Genomic DNA, 19380 nt, shown 5'->3' with positions numbered 1-19380 from the left:
GGAAAGTAAAACAGAAAAATGAAAACAATTTGCTCTTTTGGATGACGGAATTATTGGCTTCTGTGAATGTGCTTATGTTTATACAATAAATATTGTTTCAAAGTATATACATATGTAGCAAGTAGCAATATTTATACTGCTACTGATATGCCTGGACTGTAAAAAAAGTGGATGTGGTTGTCCTATGCCTGATGCCTCTCAGGTGGCTGCCTGCAAGGACATACACTCAAGGAACTGCTGCCCTGTGGTACTTCCCAGAATTGCAGACGTGGTACCTGAGAAGGTATTCTGCAAGGCTGGCAGGCTGGCCTTGTGAGTCCAACTTTTAAAGTTAAAATAAGCATGCAGAAAAATTTTTAAGGACCAAAATAGGTATCATCCACTGTAACTGAAAATGTAGCAAAAATTATTTCTTGTGGGCCAGTAGTTGATAAATCTTATGACTTACTTAAAACACAAAAATATTCCTTGAGTTCAGTTTACAGTTTCATATTCCTATTCAAAGCAAAGATTTATATCTAAATGCTTATCCTACAAGGCATATTATTTCTAAATGGTCTTGTTTTGTTTCCTATTTGTGCCCTTATCTATAAATAGCCCTAAATTGCTATCTTCACATATACTGTTTCTTCTTGGATGTTTGATTTAAAAAATATGTATTATAGTGAATAGTATCATCATCTTTGCTAGAGAATCAAATGACTTTCTTGAGCATATGAATTTGAGTGTTTTTATGAATGAGGTACATACATACTACCACCTAAAACCATTGCTCAAATCATTAACCAAGTTACTAAATGTTAAATGCACCAAGGATTTCTAACTTGGTATTATTCACTGGGCTGATTTGGAACTGTTCCTTTGTGCAAAAAATATCAAACTCACATTTTTACTGCTAATTTTGTGACTTTACCAACATAATTGTGATTTAAAATGAAGAAATTAACTTTACATGGTGTTTTAGAAACAGGATAAATTCAATAATCTCTTATTAAATGGAGATGTTTTAAATTATTTACATAATCCTATTTGTCCCATTCAAGCATCACACAGAGCAGGAACAAAAGAAGCTGATTTATTAGACATATGCCAGGCTGAAGAATATTCTCAGAATTCTTGGTTAGGCTGTGATAAGAACACAAATTTATCTAAGTATGCTGAACAATGCTTTAGGGCATACTTAGGGAAGATGCTATAAAAAAAACTTTATTGCATCACACACATGGAACCAGATTCTCCTTCTCATGGGCTGTAGCCAGCATGAAGTTCACACTACATTAATTTGCACTTGTCGATATGCTGCTTTGCAAGTATTTTAAGGCATGTTCGAATGTGTACTCTGTCTCCTCAACTAGAATATAAACTCCCTAAGGGCAGGACCTGGGTCTTCTAGTTCCCACCCCCTCTGTGCCTAGTATCCTGGTCTGAGTAGGCCAAGCCCTCCTGGATGGCTGTTGTCTGAGTGAGAAGTAAGGAAAGGAATGTGCTAAGCCTCCAGCCCTGGAAGAGGGTGTGAAGAACACTAGAGAGCAACTCTGTCATCACCAGGACCGAGTGATTACATGTGCTACCGGCATGCCCAGGTGGCCCCTCTCCCAGTCATACTTTAGAGAGAGAAGTGAGACCACAGTGGTAGCTGGATACACACACCTCTGAAGACTAGTTCTCCAGAAGCCATCCGTTATCTCAGTATATTCCCCAAAAGCCTTCTGAAGAGAGTAAACAGCTTTACAGACACAAAGCAGAGAACAAAGTTGGACAGGATTTTAATCTGGAGGTGCTAAATCACAAGTAGAAAAGACTAATACCACCATGAGCCACTTTTAACAGATTCAATGAAATAACCCCAGGATGTTTCCAGAATCAAAACAAAGACAGTGGACCTCAGAGGTCCATTAGCTGGGTCTTCAGGTAAAGCATACTGCTGCTACTGTGTAAAACTAAACATTTCAGAAGAGAAAGTTCCATGGCCTGTTGCAGCAATCTGTTTCAATCTTTTTGCTGAAATCAGAAAGTTCTTATTTCAGGCTATTGTGATTTCCAGTTTGCTGTGATTTAATTGCTTTGTTCTTATTCTTTCCATATTAAAGATCAAGAGCAGGTGTTTAACATTCTCCTTGAAAGAATCTGGCAAGTCCTTGAAGATGGTGAAGCCATGTTTGTCTTTGCCAAGAGAAAAGGCCAATTCTTCAACTTTTCCTTATTGCTTTTATTTTTCTGGCCTTAAGTAGGACTTACTTTTAGGACTTGCTGGGCTTCCTCTCATCTTTAAACAAAACCTTACAAAATAGATGCGCTTCTTCCAACAACCTAATTAATTCCACTGAACTTAGGAAATAATTCCTATCTTGATACAGTCCACATTTAAGGTCAGTATTCAAGTGCTGAATCATAGTGCTGGACATAGGAGCAACCCACAAATTCTTTTTTTGCCCTAATTCTTCCAGTCAAAATTTTCTAACTTATTTCTTTTGTGCATGTGCTCCACTCTTACAGATTTGCTTGGATTACCCCAGTCAGGTAATTTTGAACTTCAATGCTTCGTACTCAATTGTAGTCTCTAGTTCAAAGTTAATAATTTAAACAATAAGGGTAAGAAAGTCTTATCTCTGAAAAAAACTGTACCAACCTAAAAAAATTATAAAACAGTTTTTATGTTTATATTTATGCTCCCAACCAAGCCATTATTAAGCCATGTGCCACTAATAAGATAATGACATTGTGACACTGACCTGACAATATCAAGAGGTAACTAAGAGACAGAAGATGAAGCACATTTGCTGTAATGCAAAATACTCCAAAACCATTACGTTATAATTTAAGGGTGATGGGTTTTCAGACTCAAAGCTCAAATTATAGTAAGGAGGGTTTCTCTTAAAACACACGGTTGTGTTTCTGTACTTAGGGAAGGGGATGTCAAACTTTTTCTGTAAAGACTCAGTTAATATTTTGGCTTTTGCGGGCTCTGTGGTATCTGTGGGAACTCTTCAACTCTGCCTTTGTAGCAGGGGGGCAGCTGCAGACCCCTTCACAAATGGGTGTGGCTGTGCATTAAGCTTTGGTAAAAAATGCGGCAGATCATATCTGGCCCAGGGCTGCAGCTGGCCACGCTCCCGCAGACACGGGGCACGTGGGCGTGTTAAACATACACGCATGTGGTGTATGTAAGTGAGAAGTGGTGTGTACCTCAGCACAGGAACTTCCGCCTGCCTATCTCCACGGCCAAGGTAGCCTCATGGGCATGTGACCAGTGCAGTCACACAGGGCCCCCATTTGAGAAGGGCCCTGGCTGCTGTTTAATGCTGTGGCTGATCTCTTGAATCCTTAATGCCTTTATGTTAGAATTTGTGTTTTGTGAGGGAAACCGATGGGCCACTGGAAGCCCTGCCCCCATCTATGGTCTTCCTCTCACTTGCAGCCCTGGGAAGTTCTCAGACAGTTGTACCCCTCCAGCTTCCTCTTTCCTGTCCCTAATTTGGAACCCTGCTGGCCTCTGCCTTGGGTGGGACCAGGTCCTGGCGGGGTGGGGGCAGGGGGAGGCACATATTCTGTTCTTATCTTTTGCCTCGGATGTGAGTCCAGATGTGAGCTGGGGAAGGCTGGGTTGAGTGTGTCAGGGCAGGAATGGAGGTAGCCACCCCTCCACTGCAACCTCTAGGGGGTCATCCACCTGACCACCTTGGGATGGAGAAGATTCACTCCCTCCCCTCCCCACAGGGGTGTAGCGTGTCATTCCTGTCGCTCGTGGCGAGGAGAACCCACATATCAAGGGCCCATGTGCTCACCCAGTCATGGGGCACTTGCGGGGGTCTACACTCCCCCATGAGCATCCCTGCGCTGCAAGGAGGCTAAAGAGACAGACAGAGTGCAGAAGAAAGGAAAACATCTTATATTTTAGTACCTTTAGTATCACTTTTTTTCTTGTAGTTTCCTTTTGCACTAGGGCCTGATCAAAGGTTAGGAGCTAAAAAGAATCACCTTCTGAGATTCATCTACCAGAATGAAAGTTGACAAAGAAAATCCCAAGTATGCATCAGTCAGTTCAGAGTCAGCTACCTCTGTAATGCCAGGGTAATGACAGGGCTTCCCGCAGCATTCCTAAACCTTAAGTGGAAGGCTCTGAAATTGTTTTGGGTTTCAGATTGTACAGGGATCCTTTCAGGGCATGAAGATTGGGGGTGTTGCAGGATAGCCATTTCCCTCTGATAGTGTGATACAGGACTGATAACTTTTTCTTTAGAATGATGAGAAGGTATCTTATAAATATAAAGCACAATCAGAACATTATGTATGAAATGTAGGAAGACAGCAACAGAGAGAGAAAGTTGAACATTTTCTAAGCTTTCCCTTCATTTCCTATTTCCTATTAAAGAAGGTAAGACATCATATTCCAACATACAAAAACATACCTGTTTCCCGGATTTGAATAAGGCAACTGTGAAACACACACTATTGAGATAGTCCAAGAACTCTAAGTATGGGTTGGGCATTATATGACATTAAAGAACTACTGCTAAAATGGTTAGTGTGATGATGACATAATAACTAGGAAAAAGTCCTTCCTGAAATAACATGATGTCTGAGACCTTTAAATATATCAGCAAAACAAGTGGACAAAGAAGACAGAAGAAGAGGATGAGGAAGAAGAGAAGATGGAGAAGAAAAAGATGGGACAGAGATGACACAGATGATGAAGACGAAGGAGGAGAAAAAAATGTGAGATGAAACAGAATTGCCAAAATGATGAACCTAGGTGATAGAAATGTGTAGTGGGAATTAATTAAAATATTCTCTTTATCCTCTCACATATGTTTTTAAATCCCCATAATGTAGTGTGTGTGTGTGTGTGTGTGTGTGTGTGTGTGTGTGTGTGTGTGCTGCCTAAAAATTAGAATTCAGATTTTTCCTTCTTCTCCGAACCAAATGTCTTTTTTTTGTGTGTGCAAGAAGCATCCTCTGAGGCTGACCAGAGCTCTTTAAGATGTGATGCAAAGGAGCTGATGGAAAGGATAAACCTAACACAATATAAAAAAGAAAAGGAGAAAGTGGGAAGAAGAGAGTGCCATTGTCACTCTCCTGACCTTTCCTTCTAATTGTGCCAGAGTCAAGGCCCGGGTCACAAGAAAAACAATTTGGGTGGTCAACCATTTGCCCTATTTGTATACATCAAAAAGCTCATGTTCTCCCCACATTCCAATCTCTCAGTTTCCCACCTACTTTTAAAATGTTATCAAGAGGTCAGATTAACAAAAATATGAATCAAATGATTGTATTACAAGGAACACTTTGTTTATAAACCTAGAGATACCCTTCTTATTATTCCAAATAGAATGATATGTAACTTTTTAAAAGTTAAATATGCTTTATATTATTATGGATATTTCAGGTAAGTGCTGCACATGCCCAGCTTTCAAAAGTTAAATGTAAATTTCTCTCTTGAGTGCAGATGGCGGCCAAGCAAAGTAGCTCTTGGGTCTTCCAGACAGAAGGTCAGGTCATGGCTGAAAGACCAAAGAACAATTGCTGCTTTGCTACTCCAGATCATCCGTGGAATGAGACACCACTACTTTCTTTTCTGAAACTGTCTGGGCAATACAAAACCATTACAAAGAGTACCTATAAGATTTCCTTACATTCTGTACAAGAAAAAATGGTAACAAGCATTTGACATCACAAACATCTTGTAACCATTCATAGGTTTTATTTCTAACTCTCTGACCTTGTAAAAACGCACATCTCTATCTAAAAGCAACATTACACATCACTATGAAAACTGTTAATGCTTCACTATTTTGCAGGAACTGTTTAAAAAGAAAACTGCCCCTCTTAAAATCCAGCAACTTCAGGCTCCACATCATTACTTATTAATTAAAATGAGATAAAGTGATAAAAGCAAATATTACATACTTTTCTATCCATGCTATTAATTTACAAGTGATATTATAATCTTACTGTTTTGATAAAATCTGATTGTTTTTTTTTCTCCAGAACATTATAATGTAATTTTCAACAACTCAGAGACTTCTTCACTATATTTTGCCAGTTAGTGTAAAATGTTATGCTGGCATATGCTGTAGAATAACACAAAGGCATAATAATGCTAGTGGGCCTTAAAAAATAATACCTTAAAATTATGATATGATACCTTAAAAAATAAATCATAACACATCAGGAAAGGAAAGTTCTGAGTTTGGTTTGACAGTCCCACACCTGATAGAAAGCGTTTTCAATTCCACTATCAGGCACGCCCCCAACTGGACAGAATAAAATAGCTTCATATTCTGAACATGTTAATAATGAAAATTCTTCTGAAAACATGAAACTCATAATACTTGGAATATAGTGATACAGAAACAGCATTTGAGTATGGCTGTTTAGATTTTAATTTAGTGCCAGGGATTTCAGTTATGACTTGGAAAACTGTACTAAATTTCATTATCATTCATTTTTAATACTTATCACAATTATCTTTGTGTCATCTGCATAGAGTTGAGTTGAAAGGAAAACGTGGGAAAATACAATAAAAATCTTTGAACTAGAAATACATCTCAAAAAAAATTTACTTGGGGCTACCTATTTTGAAATTGTGGTGAGTTCTTTAAAATATTGTCACTGAGAACTCAGTCTTATTTTAATTGAATAGATTTATCAACCTGCTTTCACTGAATATAAAGGAAAAGCCTTCAATGTTCTGTACTGCAATGTAAAAATAGAAAATCAAAAGCCAGCCTATTAGAACTGCATCTCTAAAAACTTTATCCACATTGTCAATTAAAATTGGAGTATCTACATGGTCTCAACAAAGACATAACATAAAACATCTGCTCAAAATGAAATTGAAGTAAGCAGCATTTTCCCCTAACATTTCTAACTTCACTGTATTTAGGCTTCCTGAGCAAACATATTCATGGTTATCTTAGTTAGAACTGGTTTCACTCTGCCAACAATCAATTTGATTGACATATTTACATATCAACTCATCTCATGTTACAAATTTTAAACTTTTTCACTTAAAATTGGATTCAAGTTGGCATCTTTCAAGAACTTTATGTACGTATATTTTAGGTTCAAACTGTGCATTAGAATGTTTTTTTTTTTACTTTTGTAAGTAATAGATACACATATCCAAATGTATATTTATGACCTGTCAGATTGGAATTTTATATGCATGCAGTTGTATTCTCACCATTTTATGTGAAAGGTGATAATTTTAGGCAACTATAAATGAAATTCTTTTAATAGTATAAACTGGATCGTTCCATTAGTTAGAAACAATATAATACAAATTAATGTCTCAGGAAATAAAATCACCTCAACTTCAGAAAGAATGTTAGTTATGGCTTTAATTGCTGCAGTTACACTTGAATCATTTCTTACCTGGTCTTTAATGTCAAGATCTATTATAGTTTTTGTTCTGTACTTTCTGTGCTCCTTCTCTGCCTCCTCCTTCTCCATTGTGGTTTTATTCAATTGATAGCGCATTTCCCCACACACCTGTTAGATTATTAAAAACTATATCAATAGCTGCTGGAATCTACCAGGCAGTGACTGCAATGAGATCTTTTGGTGCCCCCTGGAGGTCATATGAATAAACTACAACAGAACTTTGCTAAGAATGGCATTTTCTATCAGAATATTCAATACATTCTGTTAAAATGTGGAGGCAATCTCAGGTATTACTGAGTCTAATAATTTTAAATTACAGATAAAGAATGCATTTCTAAGGAATTTAAGTAACATGTACAAGATTTTTTATGTAAAATAAGTTTTAATTGCATACTACCATCCAAAAATGCACTATTATCTCAATTTTAACTAGGTAAAATTATTAATTATAATATTAAGGTATGTTATCATTCATTACAATTGCTAAGGTTAAATAGACATTGTAAGTCATAAAACTCCTTTAAATACTTTATCAGTTAGGTTTTTATTTAAATAAATTTATAAAGTAATTTTTCTCTGTTAAACTATACTATACATTGATATTTAGATATATGGTATTTACATATCAGCAGATAAAAATCAATCTTATCATGTACAATACTATGTACTTAAGTTAAGAAAGATTGTGTGGCAAAAGTCACAGACTGGATCTAAGCAAAATCTACATCTATAACTGTAGCATTCAACACAATAGGAAAATGTTAAAATGAAGAATACACACAGTATCTTTAAACTGTTGTATACCATCCTTTATACACTTGTTTTTTCAATCCAGGGCTTAGACAGACAGGCAGGTATGTTAGAAAATTCAATTAGCAGATAAATCTAAATCATGAAATTATATGAGCCTATGACATAACTGAGAACCTACAGAGAGATCAATTAATACAAGAGACTGCTAAATCAGGTTCTAATGTGCAAATATAAGCTTTTAAAAATTATGCATCATCCAACGGTTATACTTGCTTAAAAATTTTCAATTTTGGTATTTCTCCAAAAGTAATGATTAGAACTTTAGAAATTAGTTTCATCATATTGAAGTGATAGACCTATAAATCCTATAAGCATTTCCTATGTTCAAATAAAAAATACTTTAAAAAATAAACTAGTTTGTGTTTAAAAGTTACAGTGACAAGACAGAAGAAAATGTCAGTAAGCTTCTCCCCAGTGGCCCTTAAAAAGCTACAAAAAGGATAAAATTCCTAAAAATTCGATTTGAAATTCAAACACCTTCAGTGTGAGTTGATCCTTCCTATTTCAAAAAAAGTAAGTTATAAAAAGGTATTAATTTTTAAACTAAATAAAATTTAAAGATTAAGAGTGACAGAAAAAAATAAGGTGCCCAAATTACATTCTTTCTTAGTTCTTCACTATTCCAATCCATTTGATTTACATATATTGAGAAATTTAGAAGTCCAAATTGATAAAACCAGAAAATAATAATTATACAACCACAGTATTTGAAACCCAACACCAAAACAAAGTTATTATGTATAATAAAGGTCTAAGCATTAGGTCCTATTTAAAATTGTTTTATCCCTTAATTTTATCTTCAAAGTTCCTTTGCCTTACACTTAGCCATAACACTTAAATTCCATCTAACATAAGTCAATAAATTAAATTGTACTAGAATTATATTATCCCACGGTTGGAAGCAACCTCAAGACATTCTTCTGATACTTGAGGCCTTTTGGACAATTCTATAAACAAAGTGCTCTTTCCTCACTATGTCACATTTCAACAGAAAGTTCTCTCCTCGTAATGAACTGAAAATGCTCATAGCTGTTACCCATAAATTTGGGTTAACTATTTCCATTCCTTTGCACCAATTACCTAACTTGTACCCCTACCTCCACACAAACTCATCAATTATATTGGCAAATATGCTATTTTTAAATGTCTACATTAGCTAGCCAGAATTCTAGAAAACAAGTGGAAAATTACAGAATTTCAAGGCAAAATAAGTTTTCTTTCCTAAAATATATTAACTTTACTTACTAGACTATAAAGCAACAATGGCATTAAAACTGTGTCAACATTTAGGAAACTATGTTGAGAAGTAAAATAGAGTATGAGAGGGGTATACATTATCTATGTATGTATTGGTGAAAAATAAATTGATTTAACTTACTGCATCATGCATGCCAGTTTTCAGTTTCTTAGTTTCAAAGCAATTGATTGCTGAAATCTACATGGGTTTCTGGTGTTTCTTAAATATGTACCTTACATTAGCCAGTTAAGATCATGAAACATTTTAGTTCTTGGCTCACAAATTTGTGATACCACAGATTCTGTGGTATTTTAAAGTATGAATTTAAGGACCAATAATAAAATAAGAAGTTTAGTATAAGAATCCTGATTTTAGAGACCAGGTCTGAAAAGGAATGGGAAATGGAGAATTTTTTGTTAAGCATACTTTTCATGTTGTAACCATATGTCTTAAGAGTATTATTGTGAAGACCAGACCTCTATGCTATCTCTGGCAAAAATGACTCCTAACTGACTAATCTAGAAATACAAGTTCTATCGAAGATTAGATAATTAAAGTAATAAAACTTGCTTATTTACAAGTCTGTCTGGGCTACTTAACTCCTGAGCTCTTCAAGGACACTGTCTCTGTCCGATTCATCTTCTTATTGGGGGCGCTGGGCACAGAGCCCACCAAGAGGAAGTCAGTTGTCTGCCAAATGGTCATCATGGGCACCCTTATTAACTTGAAATAACAAAACTTTTCTATTCTAAATGTCTTTCTGAGATTTCTACATTAGGAAAACTTTTTTCAAATAAAATATTTAAGTCCTTAGTAAACTGAAATCTCTCTTTGTACCTTTGTGATATCCATTTCCCGGGAAGTGAGCTGGCTTTGAATTTCCTCTAGTTGATGAGTCACTGAAACCTTCTCCCTTGTAACCCTTTCCACCTGGGCCTCCAGCTGGGCAATATTCTGAGACAGGGTCAACATCTGTAAAGGGAAATGAAAGTCCTAAACAATAATGTCACTTGATGATAAAAATATGAAAGCTATCTTGAATTAAGAGAGTCTCAGCATGGCCACTGGTCTCTGAAAGTCACTTCTCTACTTCTCAACTTCATTATCCCCCATGACTTAAATATGTATTTCCCCCCAGTCATTCTTTGGTCTTCACACTCATTTCGGAAAACACATAACAAGATGATGAAATCAGAGATTTAGTTGTAATTCTAGGGTGACAGGTATCAGCCAGCCATGTAAGCTATGGAAGAGACTGACATGAATACATTTCAGTAGAGACGTCAAGGAATCAGACAACTCTTGAGCCATTCTCCCACACGGAAGGCATAAAAGGACTGACTGGGAGAGCTGGAGAGGCACAGGTCTTTGGAGAGAGCCACTGGTGTCTATGAATCCCAACCCTCTTCCCCCAATATCAACAAAGAGGAGGTTCTATACAATGCCCTTTGTTGGTAAAACCTCACCAGCCCTCCCATCATCCAGCTATCCCTGTTCCTCTCAGCATCATCTCCTCTCCTCCAGGAAGGCCTCTTTGACCTCTACCTCCCAGCACAAAGAAAGAGTCCCAGTTGCTTTTCAGCCAGTGTAGACTGGGAGTCATGCCTACTGTCTGCAGCTGGCATCCACTCTCACTGGCTGCAGCCCCTGCTGTACTGGTGAGTTAATATTTTGATTATCACTCTGGCATGTGCTTCTACAGCAACCTGTGTAAATTTCTATCACACCCCCACCTCTACCTAGCTTTAGCACACTGTTATCACACTGTTTTTAGTTGTTTGCTTTTCTCATCAGACTAGAAGCTCCTCAAGGGTATGTTCTTGAGAAGCACCAAATTTGGTGAATGAATGAATGATAAGAATAAACGGCTTTCTGAGAGACTCTGTATATCAGATCCTTAGTTTTTCTCCCAGGGTTAGAAATGCTTTTCAGATCTCAGATTTTTGTTTGCAATTACATTTTACTCTGCTCCAGTAAGTCACAATTCTCTAGGCTCTTAATTCCTCACTTATATTATCAGTTTTAAGATGAAGAAAAATGCTACCCTCCTCCAGAGCAAAACAGATAACAATATCTATCAGTTTTTAATCTGCTAAAACAAGAACAAGTAACAAATTTGAAATAATATTTGAAGCCTACTGTTTTGCACTGATATGGGTGTAAATTCAGTTGTACAGCTGAAATCAATAACTGAAATAATGAGCCCTGGTAGCCATTTGCTGATTAGATGGCAGACGTACTCATTAACTTTCTGGGGATCGTGAAGAATAGTTTATTTGACTAATAGTTGTTTACATGTCCTTCTTGTCATCAAAAGATCAGCTAGAAATCTAGTTTGCACATAAAATTAGTTTTACTAATACCAAGCTATGAGCTATCTTAATGCATATTATAAGCTGAATCTAAAATTAAAGGTTAAAAGAAGTTAAATGTAACAAATAGAAAATATTAATTTAATTTCCTTAATTTAAACATTCAAGTCCATGAGTACCCATATTATGAATGTGTAATTATAGCTTTTCTGGAACCATACAACAGCAAACTTCAATTATCAGGTACTAAAAATATTTAGGTGGAGCTATATCTTATGGTAAATGTATTAACATTGTGTGGTTTAGGAAGCAAATATGCAGACATTTATTTTGCTGCCTGTAAATTCTGAGTCAGTTCCTACTGTAAAGCATGTACACATCACACTCTTTCCATATGATTCCCTCCCTCTGCCACCCATCACTTCTTTCCTCTTCCTGCTACCTGTCTGCTTCCTCCTGTCACCCACTTCCTGAGGCCTCTGCTCCTGTTGTCACACCTTCTTTTTCCCCATGCCTACCATCTGGAAGTCAACATTACACTGCAGGAGCTTCTCCATCCACATCTGTTGCAGAGAAAGAAGTAACACAGCCAGCTGAAACACTGCTGGATGTCCAGGGCATCGACATCAGGTGAGTCCTTTAAACTTTGACAGGGGCAAGTCAGAGACAAGGACACGCAGGCAGGGAGAGTGTGATAGAAATCTCTACACTAAAGCAGTCCCTAGCATGCTGAACATGGTATAAAGCAGTACTCCCTATATAAGAAGGACAAGCGTTCTGGATGTGGGCCAACGGATTTTGCTGTTATCAAGGGAACCAACTGAAAAAAACACACAAGCCATGGGGGGCACTTAATAAATATATGATGATGGCTGACCTAACAAACCTAGCAGTACAGGGCAGGCAAGGACCATCACCAAACACAACAAACCACCTCACAGCAAGTACTGTTCATGGAGGATGATTCAGAATCTGTAGAGGTGGGAGGCATCTGCTCTCCTAGAGCATCCTGCACAAATGAAATTTCAGAAGAAGGAGTAAGAAGGAAGGAGAGAAGAAAAATAATGAAAAGATAGAAAAATCTACAAGTCTCGAAAGCACTCCTTACTCCCCTAGGAGAGCAAGGGTGGCTTGCTCTAGCAGGAACCACAGAGCACTCAAAGTGTTAGGATCAACTGCTCAGTCTCCTTATTAGATTAACTTCTTCTGCTAGGCAGTGCCATTTACAGCCTTTTAATCCCCTTTGATGAGGAATTACATCGGTTTAATTTTCAGTTGAAAAAAATGAGATTCAGAAAATTTCAGAGAAGTAATTTTCCCCACTTCATTCAAGCTATTAAGTAGAAGGGTAGGCTTTATATTAATCTGTCTGCTTTTATTAACACAAAAGTCCAAGAAACCTGTCCAAAAAGGCTACTTCTCCCTTTCTCAAGAGTAAGCATGATACTAGCCACAAGCTAAAATTTATAACATGTCTACTCTAAGCCAGGTATTATATTAGGTACTTTTAAAACATGTTCTTATTTAATCCTGTCAATTCCTTGAGTAGATCAACTCCATTATTTACTCCCCTGAAATTAGGAGAGGTTAAATGAAATGTTTCAGGTCACAGAAAGGTCAAATTGGTTTCCATCCCTAAACCCTTTTACCCAAAGCCACTTCCTGCTGCTGGTGAAAGAACTTCCCTCAGGGCAGGACCACTTTCAGCTCTTCACTCCATACATCTTTACTGAGGGCAGAACCTTAAGATTACATGTCAGCCAAGGTTTACTGGGGGCAAAACAAATGACTCAGACTCAGAAATACATTGTATTTCTATTGCCACTTTTCTTCATGAAATAATTGTCAGTGTAAGAACGAGGTTCTGTTACACACCAAAGTCCCTGGAATGCCGCTTGCTGCATTTCCACTTCCCTCTGTCCTTTTTTATCGGGAATTCTTATCAATCTATTTTTATCAGTAAAGCAAAGGTTTCCACTGAGCAACACAGAAAATAAGTCTCCTAAGTGTTAACAGTAGTCTTTGCTATTGATATCTTCTCTTACACAGAGCACTCAGTTTACAACTTTACCTCCCTCCACACCTTATTTATAATGGTACAGCCAGTGTTCCTTCCCCCATATTTGCTTTCCTAAATCCTACCTATTCTTTGAAGCTCAGCTAAAAGGCTTCCATGTGGAGCTTCTCCACAGTCTTCCATGATCTCTTGAAGAGAGGGACCCGTTCTGAGCCTCTGAATCCTCGCATTTTAGTCATACTTTTCCAAAGTTACAGGCTTTTTTTCTTCCCATTGTATTATATTCATTCATTCAACAAATATGTATTTGTCATTGAAGTGGTGCTTATAAATGAGGTAACAAAAGACTTAAAAGCTAGCGTGCCTTTTCAGCTGTGCTCACTTACAGGAAATGACAGGATGCTGATGATTCTTAGGGCCACACTGCAGAACTGGCGAACACCAGGAAACCCAAGATGGCAGCTGAGCTTCAGCTTGAACCTGCTTGTAACTCATTATACCCTCATAACAGTAAAAATCATGCCCACTAAGGAGATGCACTTTGCTAGGCACATTTTGAGCCATCTGCAAAATCAGAGAAACTGCACATGCTCCAGCGGTCCCAGGAACTCTCAGACCTTTTCCTGGGATGGAGAGGTTGTCTCAGAGGCTCTGTCCCCCAGTCCCTGGAAAGATAGCTGTCTTTCTCCCTCAGGGAGAGGGTGCCATTCCCAGCATGAGCTTACCTTCTCCATTCTTTGATCAAAGAATAAAGTTTCTGCTCTTGTATACCAAACCCGATGAGGTTGTATTGGAGTAAATAATTCCAGGCAAAAGTCATTGAAATTAGGATTTGTAACATATTGAGCACATTTTGTGTGAATGTGCCAAGCAATGAGGATGATAACAGACCATATATTCAAGGGTCTCCCAGGAAATTAGGAGAAACAAACAATTTAACAAGACATTTCAATAAATTGAGTTACGGGAGCCCATTGGAGAGGCTCCCAGTCCAATTTTGGGAGACTTTGAAGGGAGGTGTTACCACAGAGCACTCTGAAGAGTAAGTCAGAAGGGGCAGAGGAAGATTCCCCGAGGCAGGGAGCAAAGCACACACAAAACCTTGAAGTGAAAAGGTAGTATGGCAGATTGGCATGTTTACACTTTGAGAAGGTGCACATAAGTCAGTGGGGTGGCAATGCAAGGAAGAAAAGGAAAGAAAGGTGACACTGGAGAGCCAAAGAGAGGAAGACAACTGTAGAGTCCTTTTGCTATGCTAAAGGACTGTAAATTTTATCCAAGGGGTTGCAAGGAGACAGGAAAGGATTTTAAAGCAGGAGGCAGACATATGACATGTTCACTCTGGAAAGATTGCCCCGAATGTGCTTTACAGAACAGAGGGGACAGAGGTGAGCTTGGAGCAAGGAGACCACTGGGGGCTGCAGGAATCATCCAAGGGTGAGCCATGGATGGCCGTGGAATGGAGAGGCAATGGGAAACTCTTATGGGCCTGAATCTCTAGAACTTGGTGACAACGCAGGGGAGAATGAGGGAGAGGGAGAGACAAGGTGACAGCAAGAGCCTGAGTCTGGGCAACTGGACGCACAACACTGAGAGGGCGGATGGGATGGGACGTGAACTGGTTTGGGGGCTCACTTGAGAGCTACAGATTTAGAAATCTATATCTTATATATGAAATTAGAACAGCGATAGTGCTAAAGATATCTAAATCTAAAGCTCTCTGCTAAACTCTAGAACCTTCTATCAAGCTGCTTTCTGGATGTGTCTCTTTCATTGTCTCAGAGGCACTTTAAACTCAGGGTAACCTAAAAGGCACTCATTATCAGTCCCCCAGACCAAGAACATAAATTCAGAGAAACCACAGAATGAACTAAAAAATATTCACTAAAAATAGCACAAGGAGGTCCTCAGTGACTATGGCCATGGTAACTTCACTGGCTGTGGGAACAAAAGCTGAAATGCAGTACGCAGAAGGGTGAACAGGGGTGAGAAGATAAGAACATGTGTGGGCAGATCCTTCATGGAGCTTGACTAATAAGAGAGAGTGAGGAGGGCTGTGGAATCACTGAGGTGGCTTCCGACTTTTGGCCACACCTGGGAATCACGTGTACAACTTCAGCAGATGCTGACACCTGCATCCCACCCTCAGGTGTTTTCAGCTGACTGGTCTGGGTTGCAGACTGAGCAATGAGATTTTTGACACTACTATGCTGCCAATGAGAACCACAAAATCATAAGAAAGTTTCTTTCTTTCTCCAGATGAGAGAAGTTTACAAGTATCTTCCTGATAAGGAAGAGGCTATGGTGAAGGTCAAAGACTCAGAAGAGAGGGGGAATCTAACAGGACAATGTCCCTGAGGTGGTGGAAGAGGGTGAGATCCAGGGCAGGGGCCAGGACCCAGTGAAGCCTCTCCCATCCTGACAGGGTGAAGACATAGAATGTCCTCTTGAAATTCTACTTAAAGGCAGAGATGAGGGGAGATAAATAGTTGAAGTGGTTACCATCTAATGGCTTCAATTTCCTTTGGTTAGGTAAGTAAGGTTGTCTGCTGAAAATGAGTAGAAAGGTGTATGGTAGAGAATTTAAAGAGAATAGAAGTGATTTGAAATTGTCCTTGAAAATGGGTCCAGGATACCATCACTTCCCACCCAGACTACTGTAATGGCCACCTGACCTCCATGCATTTATTCTGTTTCTCCTCCCAGTCTATTGACAGATGACTTTTCTCAAATATAAATGGCATTATGGCACTGCCCAATTTGAAACTATTCAATGACTTTCCATCTCTTTTTAGATAAAATTTAAAATCCTTCACATGGATTTTAAGACCATTCATGATTTGGTCCCTGCATACTTCTTCAAATTCATTTCCCACAATTCTGTCCCTCACTTCCTATGCTTCAGCCACCTGGGCCTTCTCTAAATTCCTAGAAAGTATGATGCTTTCTGGCTTCAGAGTCTTGGGGGCATTGTTTTCTGGGTCTGAAACTCTTTCCCTCACCCCTTCGCCTGACCACTCCTACTCAACTCTTTTGAGTCTCACTTTCAAAATCTCATCTTAGGAAAGAAAGTCTTTCACGACTGCCTAGACTGGGTCATACCTGAGTGTCCTACATTCTCACAGTCCCCTCTGTGTACCATTGTGCCTTCATCACAGAGGTAATAAAAACCTGCTTGTGGAAGTATGTGTTTAATGTCTACCTCTCCACTAAGCTGCAAGCTTCATAAGGGAATTGCACTGGTCCTGTGACTACCACATTTCTAGGCCATCCAAATGATATCTGTTGAAAGCTGAATGAATGTAAGAGATTAGAATGTGTGGGAGGAATGCCAGACAGCACTGGAAACCCAGACACTGAAGTCCAAGTGTGTGCGGTAGTGCCATCTGCAAGGTCGTAGGGTTTTCACCACTGAGATCACCAATCCAGGCTGGAAAAGGTAGATGGTTAGACTGAACTACAGTTGAGTTTTGACAAGCACAATTTTTAAAAAAGGATTAAGATAAGGGAGTTTATGTAAATGCCTCAGATATCCATAAAACTTAACTCACTGAGCAGAATTTATGATTTTTGTCTTTACGTATTCCGAGGCTTGCAAAGTGCCTCACACACAGCAGCTACTCAGTAGATATTTGCTAAATGAGTTAATTATTTCATGTTGGAATCTTAGAACAACACAGCATTAAGGATACAGGCTGTGAGTTCAGCATTAAGGGTACAAAACAAAAACAAAACATGAATCAGTTGTGTTGGTTACTTTGTAATTTTAAAACTAGGTTCCACTCAACTCTGTATTCCAGTTTGTTACTGCTTTTCAAACACTGCCCATTTCATGTTACCTGTTCCTTTTAATTTCTCCTTCCCATTTATTTACCTGGTTATGATCATTTTTCATCCTGTAATTTGTTAGAATCCATTTTATACAGTGTATATAATCACCTTTTCTTGGTTATTTGGTTTCCTACATGTGTCCTACCTTCTGCGAGTTTAATTAGGGAGTGGGGAATTAGGTGGGGGACTCTTCTCTCCTTGATTTTAGTCAAGATCGAAATAAAATCTGGGTATCACAGGGCATCTGCTCTCCTCTGACAAACATGAGAGAGGACAAAACAGAACGGCAGGATTAAAGTACATTTCACAATCTCATTTCATGGAATCTAACTGGTTATTTCATTTGGAAAGGTTGGAGAATACAACTTTAATTGACAATATATAGAAAAACAGAAAATTTTTAGGAACTCTAAATTATAAGCAACTCAACTGCTTACAAGGGTTCATTCAACATTGCAGCCTACAGAATCATCAGTGACATTACCAATTACCAAAAACATTTCCTCTGCAATGTAGGTAACAAATTTAATCTGCAGGTACCTTTGATTCCATTTCTTCCTTTTCTTTTGTCATTTCTTTCTTCATCATTTCTTTCTCAAAGGCTCTTTTTTCTTGCTGAGATGCAAGTTCTTTTTCAAGTCGCTCTGTCTGCCTCTCCAGTTCATTCTTCAACTGCTCACACCGGATTAAAGCCTGTCAGAACAAGACAAAGTGAAAATGGACCATAGAATTAGAAAAAATAAGGAGAAAATGAAACAAGCTTTCATCTTATTTAACATAGTTGCAACTCACTATAAAGTTTATTATAGTAATTTTATATTTAATGATACCACTTATTGACCTAAAATAATATTCAAATGTTACATTATTCACCTATTTCAATTCTCATAATTATGGCTATATTAACTAATCAACTAAGAAAATTCAGGTAACAGATTTAAAGAAGGTCACAGATGAGCCTGAATTTTGAAAAAGAGGTCAGAAAAACCAAGTGTTCCAGTATTTTCAATTATATATCATGTTTATATCACATGAAATATGTAAGTATCCAATTTAATTGATTTTTCATTTGCACATGATTAACAATTATTTGAATACTTTAAATGATAAATAGATCAATAATTTTAAATGAGGTGTTATAACTGTGATTACATACAGGAATTTATTGTTTAACATTACATAATAACTGCTTACTTAAATATAACTAAGATATGATTTAGCTCACATTTCTTACAGACATAACTAAAGTAAAAAATAGATAATAATCAAAAGTTTAGATAAAGTAAGACTTAAAACAGCATTTACTACTTAGTTTTATAAATGAAAGTACCATCTTTCACTTCTGGCAATTTAAAAGTCCACGACTGTCTTTTACACAAAATCTCCAACTCTCAATTTCCAGAAGTGAAAAAACTCTCCAACTTCCTTTTGGCTGCATGCACAATATCTTCATGCATAACACCCAAAACAATAAGCTAACTTCAAAATTCCAACTAAAAAATCCTAATAAAGTTAAAATGCTTAACACAGAAAATCTGATCATTCTGTGATGTCTTAGTCTCATCCTAGGGGCCCTTATCTATAATATCCATATCCTTCAACCTCTATGTTTCCCTGAATTGGCAGAAAGAAACCCAAGTCTCATATGTCTTACATGTGTATAATTACAAATTTGACAGTCACATTTGTTGTTAATGTAGATGGAAGTGGTCTCAGTTAAACACTGCAATCTTATGCATAGCTATGTTTCCCTCTGGTGAAAGCTATAATAAAAACATTTATTA

General features: G+C 37.7%; 1 protein-coding gene across 8 annotated transcripts in view; it reads right to left on the bottom strand.

Moving 5' to 3' along the window:
* Positions 1-19380, bottom strand: part of SDCCAG8 (SHH signaling and ciliogenesis regulator SDCCAG8) — a 271642-nt gene that overhangs the window by 138045 nt on the left and 114217 nt on the right. For all 8 annotated transcript variants that reach the window (XM_073216700.1, XM_073216702.1, XM_073216703.1 and 5 more), the window contains 3 exons: positions 18137-18289; positions 10274-10408; positions 7378-7494 (listed from right to left, as the gene is read on the bottom strand). In XM_073216700.1, the coding sequence (XP_073072801.1) occupies positions 7378-7494; positions 10274-10408; positions 18137-18289 (405 nt within the window). The remainder of the gene's footprint in view (positions 1-7377; positions 7495-10273; positions 10409-18136; positions 18290-19380) is intronic.

This window comes from Manis javanica, chromosome 11, assembly GCF_040802235.1.
Source record: "Manis javanica isolate MJ-LG chromosome 11, MJ_LKY, whole genome shotgun sequence".
In the NCBI taxonomy this organism is placed as follows: domain Eukaryota; kingdom Metazoa; phylum Chordata; class Mammalia; order Pholidota; family Manidae; genus Manis; species Manis javanica.
Note: the sequence above shows the minus strand (reverse complement) of the source record. Positions and strands in the feature narration are given on the sequence as shown.